At 28.8% G+C, this 8,719-nt stretch overlaps 1 protein-coding gene across 2 annotated transcripts in view; it reads right to left on the bottom strand.

Annotated features, from left to right (window-relative positions):
• Positions 1 to 301: 301 nt before the first annotated feature.
• The window catches only part of LOC143073110 (endothelin-converting enzyme 1-like), a 50,198-nt gene continuing 41,780 nt past the window's right edge, over positions 302 to 8,719 (bottom strand). For both annotated transcript variants that reach the window (XM_076248426.1, XM_076248425.1), the window contains exons 15-21: positions 7,550 to 7,660; positions 7,077 to 7,144; positions 5,927 to 6,051; positions 5,557 to 5,622; positions 4,985 to 5,080; positions 4,591 to 4,667; positions 302 to 2,647 (exon numbers count right to left, since the gene is read on the bottom strand). In XM_076248426.1, the coding sequence (XP_076104541.1) occupies positions 2,548 to 2,647; positions 4,591 to 4,667; positions 4,985 to 5,080; positions 5,557 to 5,622; positions 5,927 to 6,051; positions 7,077 to 7,144; positions 7,550 to 7,660 (643 nt within the window). In that variant the 3' untranslated portion in view covers positions 302 to 2,547. The remainder of the gene's footprint in view (positions 2,648 to 4,590; positions 4,668 to 4,984; positions 5,081 to 5,556; positions 5,623 to 5,926; positions 6,052 to 7,076; positions 7,145 to 7,549; positions 7,661 to 8,719) is intronic.

Raw genomic sequence — 8,719 nt, 5'->3', positions numbered from 1 at the left:
TATAGACTATTTATTAAAGACAACAGCTATGATGAATCAGCCTCCACATTGTTCACCTAGTTCCGACAAACAAGTTGTTACAAGACAAGACAGGGCAAAGCTGTTCTATTCGTTTTTGTTTGTTTACCTTGATTAGTATTTTTCTAACCAATTAACAAGACAGGATCATATATTAACTACTGTTGCCCTAATTCTATCTTTAGATTGTCTGAAGAGTGCATGTACGATTGAAGGGACAGCACTATGCTAATTCAAGTACCAACTCAGATCTAAAGCATAGTCATTAAAGAAAAACACAACATAAAACTAATGTTTAATTATAAAAATGCAACAATCAATTTTTCCAATTGTATGAAAAGCAATCTACAAAAACATTTATAAGTTCAACGTTAAATAATAGTTATTATTCTCAACATTTATTTTGTAAACATCATATATAAAGTAACAAATAACAATGGAAATGTTCGTCGACAAATATAAGAATTAAAAGAATTTTTCAGATTTCAGTAAATTAACTTTAGAAAAGATCGGATGATGTAAGAATTGTCGGAGCTTGAGGTTACACTTAGTAAAATAGGTAGTTTTTAGCTTTAAATAAGAATCGGAGAAGACATCTTGGATAAAATGATTGTGTATTTAAACAGTCCCTATCCTAAACTTTTCTTACAGTAACACCTGATAGATTGATCTTCCCAGTGTTATATTTTTGGCGATGAACTTGAACTCAATCCGTTTGCATAAAGTAATAATAAAAATTCACCTACATATCAATGGAATAAAGGGGTAATATGTCGATGGAATTTATTTCAGTGTAGTTAAATATATCCGTCAATTTTATTTTTTGTTACCATCAATGTGTATATAATGTATACTGCACAAAAAACCTTCATGTTCTAAAATTAATATTACCCCCAATGTATTTGTTTTACCCATTATGCCAAAAAAAAGCACCCATAAATTTTAGAATTGAACCTTTTTGGTTAAAACATTTTACTAGTAAAACAAAGCCTTATGAATCAGTTGAAAACAGAAAATCTATCTAATCGATGATTCATTTGGGCGTTATTATTTTTTACTTCTCGTAAATATTTTTTCAATTTTAGAATCATATGTGCACTAACCGGACGGAAGCGTACTTTTCTTTGTCACTAAGGGTCCAATTAAATCTATTAACATGATTAAAGTAACCTTTTAATTTCCTCCATCCAAAATAAACTTTAATTATAGTTTGAGATCTGGAAAATAAGTGATATACCGTACGACCAATCTTTGTATTCTATTATCATCTAACTCATGGCAATAAATTGTAACCACTAATAGATAGTATGGTCGATTACAATTAAGGAATGAGGTAATTGATATAATTGATATGTTTTATAATCACTGCTATTAAAATTAACCATGTGTAAACAAAAACACTAAATTCTACTTCGTAGAAAACTATTAAATGTTAAAAAAACAATACAAACATGCAATATTCGTACTCGCTTACATACATTCATTTGTAACTTTCGTGGTGTAGCATTACATATCAAAAGTGATTTACTTAAAATTCATATATATAGTAAAGTGTAATATAACATTGTGCTATAATATATGCAAGACAGGCTAACAGGTATATAATTATAGTTCGTTCACTCAAATTATAAAAACCATCTTAAGAAATCAAATTGAATCTTTTTAATTTTTACAATACGATTATGAAAAAACATTCATGAGATCATTTGTTCCAGAAAACTACAAAACTAGAATGCAAAAAACGTTTTCTATGGTGTACATACTTTCAAAGTCAACTAACAGACATACATTCATTCCTTTTGAAGCTCCTTTTAAGGCACTAGCATACATTACAAAAAGGCTAAATTACGGTATCACAGTTTTATAGCTTAATAATAGACCATGTGATATATATCATATTACCGTCAGTAAATTTATTAAATATCCACTGGTGTATTTCGTAGGTACCAATATGGAGTTACTGTTAATATTCAATGTATTGACCTCAATAACAGGATCATTCTAAAAAAAGGGCATAGCACAGTTTCATATTATGTCAGCTGTATGTGTCTACTCAAAACGTCTGACAAAAATATATAATGATTCAGAACCTTAGACATGTATGACTCAAATTTAAATTTTGATAAAATGTTAAAATCGGTTTTCAGACACAACCAGCTTCAAAATGGTTCTGTGTCTTCAAATGCAAAATTTAATAAAAAGATGGAAAAAATGCATTTATTAATGAACAATGTCAAAAATGCATTATGAAAGACTGAATAATATCTTGATAACATGGATATTTCTAAAATTCCAGACAAATCTCTGATGTATATTAAGTAGCTAAACACTTCGTTTAAATATGTTAACTGTAAATTATAAACACAATATATGTTTTACTGTAAAATACAAGGAAAGTAGCATTATCTCTAAAATGGTAGTTGTTAATAAATCCACATGTTTTTGGTAAGAATATAATGTTTAGGCAATCATTACATGTTATATCATTATAAACATGTTGCCATATGGTCCAGTGTTGATTGTTGTGTGTTACCATACTCGGCACTTCGTAGTTGGGTTATAGTGTGATATAAATGGGCAATTAAAAGCACTAGCAAAAGTTTCCATGTTCGATACAGATCCTCTCACCCTGAAATAGAAAACACAATTTAATAACGTTTCTTTCAGATTTCTATTCCAATTTTTGCCTATTATGTCTGTTGGTTTTGTTCATACATCGTTGTCAATATAATAATGGAATTTTATTCGACTGTCACACAGGTGAGAAGTTTAGTTAGCTATATAATCAGGTTTAATCCACCATTTTCTACATAAGAAAATGCCTGTGCAATGACAGTCGTTTTCCGTTCGTTTGATATGTTTGAGCTTTCGGCGTTCGGTATTTTTGTGATTTTACTGTTTATGGACTAAGAGCTTTAAAATTTCAAAACGCTTATTTACTCTCGATGTCTGTATGTTGACATCTATCCATTTATTTTCAAGATACACTCTTTTCGTTTTTGTTGAAGACAGTATTATTGTTTTGTACCATTTGGGTATCTGTCTCATTCACGTATATAACACAAATTTTTGTACCATTTTACATTCATATTTACTACAAGTAAAACGTTGTCATTTTTTGTCCTCTTTACATGCTAAATCAGGGTATAAGTTTTGCCTGTTTGCTCAAACGCCTTCGATATATTATCCATACTGCTAAAGCAATTACTTTAAATGCAAATAGCCTTATGCAATATTTGATGTGCTACCAGTTTAATTATAAATGTACGTTAGGGATTGCCTATTACACATCATAAAACAGTAGACTAATTAAACAAACATTGTTTTATTAACAACTTAATTAAACCAAATTTGATGACAAAGTACTCTGATATTATTATTAAAATCAATATTGTAATTTTGATGAAGATCCGATAAAACATGATTATGTAAAAGACTGTAGATTATATAGTTGTTAAAAAGGGAAATATAATTGTCCTTGCTAGATAACAGTTATAATTTGGCTCAGAAAGTTATTCCAGAAACGCATATGATAACAATGCTGACATAATTGTACTTGTTAGATGAAAAAGGTGTTTATTAGGGGTTTAAAAGTTATTTTAGAAACATTATTGTAAAAATGATGAATTTATAGGTTGCAAAAAAAGGACCTTGCTCAAAATAGAACAAAAATATCTACGATCAGAAATAACATATGCATTGAGCATAGAATATTACATTACATTAGGTAATGTTGGGTTAAAAATCTCTTACACTCTTTGACACAGCAAGAATGTGTCCGTAATACACGAATGGCCCACTTGCACTATCATTTTCTATGTTCAATGGACCGTGAATTTGGGGTCAAAACTTTTATAAGGCATTAAAGTTAAAAAGTTTACACCCTAGGGTGCATGTGTACTAAGTTTTAAGTTGATTGGACTTCAACTTCATCAAAAACTACCATGGCCAATGTTTTTTTTTAACCTAAACGAGACAGACGGACACACTGAAGAACGGACGCACAGACCGAAAAACACAATGCCTCTAAGTGCGGCCTTAAAACAGGTACATGGTTTATTAACATTTTCTAAACTTCGCTGTTTGAAGTAAGCTAAGCATTGGGTTTAGGCAAACAATCTTGCATTTGGTGTCTGACAATCAACAAAAGATCGCTAAAACTTTAACATAATATTTTCAAGATTTTGTGAATAGTGAATTACTTATGAAAACTCGTAAGATTTTAACAAAAGTTTATATAACAATGAGTAGGTGTACTTAGTTTCAAATAAAGATTGAACATATAGAATCCTGGTTCATTAATTATAACATTATCAAGAAATTAGGGTTCCTAATTTCGCGGGATAAATTACCCAAAATGAATTCGGTCATTGCTTCTAATCTGCAGGTATTCCTGTATTATACATACTTTGGATTTAAAAGTATTCCTGAACACGGCAAATTCAGGCGGGTGCTTTTTACTGACAAAAATTTGTATAAAATATTTTTTATTTTCAACAAAAGAATAAAAACGTTCATCTGGAAGAGTATTTCCTTTCAACTTCTCTTCGTGAATCAGGTTACTATACATACCTAATTGGACCAGGATTATGGCTATCATCAATTAAGTGTTTTTGTAAACCTTCTGGTTTCCACTTCGAACAGAACATCTGAAGTTGAAATATGTTTATTCTATTAGGCCTCTATGGATCATCTTTGAATCATACACAATACACGATAAAAATATATACATGAGTATTAGACATACTACAGTAATCAGTATTGTCAAAATAGAAATGAAAAAGACAAAACAAAACTCAAATAAAACGAACAAATTCTATGTATTCTATAATTATCTTGCAATTTTAAATTTAAAAATGTTGCATATTAAGGTTTCCATCATTTTTATTTTACTAAAAAGACATGCTATTTACACTAACTTAAGGTGAGTACATTTAGTAAATTCTATACTTAAATATATACATACCTGTGCATAACTTGTAAAAAACAGCTGTCGATTACTTAAGCTTACACCAGGAAGAATTTTCTCTGATTCACCTTTTCTTTCCCACAGTTGATAAGCCTAGAATATGTATTTACATATCAATTGTTAATAGTGAAATATTTTCGACAATACAAAAGTAATATTTAGTTAATCTAAATTTTTTTAAAGTATTCTAAGATTTTCCCATCATACTTAAATATATCTTTTTGGTTAAATTTTACTCATATCTAAATATTGATAACAAAATCTCAAAATAAGGATCCTAGCATATAGCAGTATTGTACAGTTTTGCACAGAAAGTAAGGTTATGACCCGTTGGTGCAAGACATAATATAATTTTGTTGTTTGATAGTTAAACACCTTGTGAAATTTAAAGAATGTTATTTGGTTGATTCATGATAAATTCGTTTTTTTGCGATTTCAGAAAACTGACCTTATCATACATTTTCCTTCACCCACCTGCCTTGTAGCTGATATTCATCACATCATGGTAATAATTAGTATCACTTTATTACTCTGATTCGGTTTTATTGAACAAAAAAAATTGTACTTACAAAAAAGGCAGCTCTTAATCCACCATTGTCTGCAATATTTTCATCTAATGTTTTATAACCGTTTACCTAAAATTATATAACAAATAATATTGCAAAAGAGTAACAAGTAATGCTATGAATTATAAGTAATTTATTCATCTTAAGGACTGTTGCACTTATTGAATTTACTAATTTACTATCTGTGTTGTTACAGTAATACTGATATACATCTTTGCAACTGTAAATATGTGTACTCTCGAAGAAAGCATCACTGCACATGTTAATAATTCGGTACCGATATATAATACAGTCTCATAGTCTTTTAATTTTAGAATAGTTGTTATAAATACGAATGTATAAAGACATTGCCACACGTTAATATTCTACTTACTTTTTGTCCACCAATGATATATGCATCATATTGGTCTTTCATACATTTAACAGTCTGATTAAATGAGCTCACGGTAAGTGGATCCCACCAGTTTTCCAGTTTACCCTTTGCATTATACTGTCTGCCTGTTTAAAAAAAAAACAAATAAATTAAATACTTAATGCTTTGTTTTTCAATATGTTGAATGGAACAATGTCATCTGTAATATGCTCTTTATATATATATATTCATTTCTACTGCTGTGATGGAAAATATGAATAAAGTTCTTTAATTTTTTTTTAAAGAGAACCCCTAAACGTCTTTTTACTTATTAGTGGTCCTCTTTATCTCTGTTGGTAGGGTGAATACTATTTGTTAATTGCCTTTCAATCAGTCAATGTGTCAGCTTAAGGATGTACACCTCTAAGGAGCCAAACATTTCTAAAATTAAACTAGACTATAAAATAATAATTGGTGAAGAAAAATTTATATGGTGGTGCAATTATTTTTTGCTACGACAGTTCTACAATAAAACTTTGTCATACTTTCACTAAAGACGAAGTGAACCATCTGAATAAATATAATTAAAAAAACTATAGGTAGGAGTTAATAGAAAGTTTAATAAAATTTTGATGCTTTTTCAGTTTAATTTCATACGCTGTCAATTTTGTACTTTTTGTAATTTTTTGTTTGTTTTTGGAACAAACAGCATATTATTTCAACTTCCTTGTTATGCATGATTAAAAAAATACATGTCTAAGAAATTTGAAAAGAAAAAAATGATATGGGATGTACCTTATTTTGGTAAAATATTATGTTATACTTGAGACTGACTTCATTGGTTATAAGATTTGAAAATTTTATCAATCAAAATCTGCTGATTGTTAATACACAATTTGTTAAAAGAGTTATGTTTAATTATAATTTTTTTTTCATTCATCGATATTTTCACTTTAATCAAATGTTTTGGAAGTAATTCCAGAACGAGATTTCGACGAGATTAGACGTAAGAAGAATACATCCTTAAGTATCTTCCTTTTTTATTTTTAGAAAAAAAAGCACTGACAGAGGAAATTACGATTTGAAATGATAAATGTTAGTGCATAGATAATTATGAAAACAAAGTTTGATCAACGATATTTAAAATAAAATCAATTCTACTTTTACTTACCAAGAATATCAAATGCATGAGTTATTTCATGTCCCACAATAGCAGCCAATGTTCCATAGTTAAACGTTCTATAAATTGAAATATTTTATGGTTATTCATGTGAGATAACGTGTGTCTGTCCCTCTGCTTATATAATCATTTAATGGTACAGCAAAATAAGAATACAAAGACATAATGAAAGAAAAAGTCAGTAATGGAATGTATTTCCTTTTGGTTTATGTTATGGAGGTCAAACTTTTTCTCTTTTTTACAACGTGAAACATTATACAGTACATTAAAATATAAAGTGTGTCACTGACCGAATACTGAACAAGTGGTAAAAAATATACCTATACTAAGTATTTAGTTCCTATTTATACTTTTCGTTTCAATATTAATTTTAATAGTGACAAAGGGAAACTACAAAAGTAAATAACTGTATAGAACCATGCACAATATTCCTCATTTTATTTTGAACATTGTTAATTACTTACATTGGCCCATCAGCTGTATAAAAAGGAAGGTGTAACATGGCTGTTGGAAAGTTTAGATTATTCCTTACTGGGTCGTAATCGGATTCAACTCTAAAAGGTGGTCTGATCCATCTAAAATATAGAAAAAACACTGCATAAGAAAAGTGCAAACTTTATTATATTGTATAAACTCATGCATCTGTAACGTTCTATAGCTAGCTTAACCTCTCACTATAATGACAATTGAATGAAATTAAATTATATTGACAACATATGTGAACAGAACATACAGACATAATAGGTAAAAAATGTGTAAGGTTTCCCCGAAACTTAGTGTCTCGCCTACTTTATGATGCTGATAAATGTTTTATGAACTTTAACTGCAGATTGTATGTAAATAAATGTTAACTGGAAGAAAACTACGTACATAATCAAGTAACAAACGGAAAAACAAAACATTTATTTTTTACAAAATTTTCTTCTAGATACTAGCTTTTGATCATGAACAAGCTTATGTCCAAATTTGGTAGAAATTCATGATAGTTTAAGAACGTTATTAACATTTTAAAAACTTAAACCACAGAGTGAATGTTAAGTTAACTGGCAGAAAAACTAAGTTTATTTATAAGTAAAATAAGAGATTTTTTGTTTACATTTACTTCTGGATACCATCTTCTGACAATAAACAAGTTTTTGTCCTTGTTTGGTATCAATCAAAGATAGTTTAAGAAAGTAATTTCAAAAACTTAACCCACAAAGTGAATGTAATGTTAACTGGCAGAAAAGTCCATTTATAAGTAAAATTCGGATAAACAGGATTTTTTTTGTCAAAATTTATTTCTGGATACTATCTTATGATCATACATAAGCTTCTGTCCAAGTTTGGTAGAACTTAAGGATAGTTTAGGAAAGTTATTAAAATTTTATTAAAAACTTTAACCATAGAGTGAATATTTGTTAACTGGCAACTAAGTTTATTTATATGTAAAATAGGGATTTCTATTTTTTTTACAAAATTTACTTCTGGATACCATCTTCTGTCCTAGTTTGGTATAAATCCAAGATAGTTTAAGAAAGTTATTAAAATTTTCCAAACTTTAACCTCGGAGTGAAGGTTATGTTAACTGGCAGAAAAACGAAGTCCATTTATAAGTAAAATACGGATAAACAGGATTTTTTTTTGTCAAAATT

This window comes from Mytilus galloprovincialis, chromosome 4 (assembly GCF_965363235.1).
Source record: "Mytilus galloprovincialis chromosome 4, xbMytGall1.hap1.1, whole genome shotgun sequence".
Lineage (NCBI taxonomy): Eukaryota > Metazoa > Mollusca > Bivalvia > Mytilida > Mytilidae > Mytilus > Mytilus galloprovincialis.
Note: the sequence above shows the minus strand (reverse complement) of the source record. Positions and strands in the feature narration are given on the sequence as shown.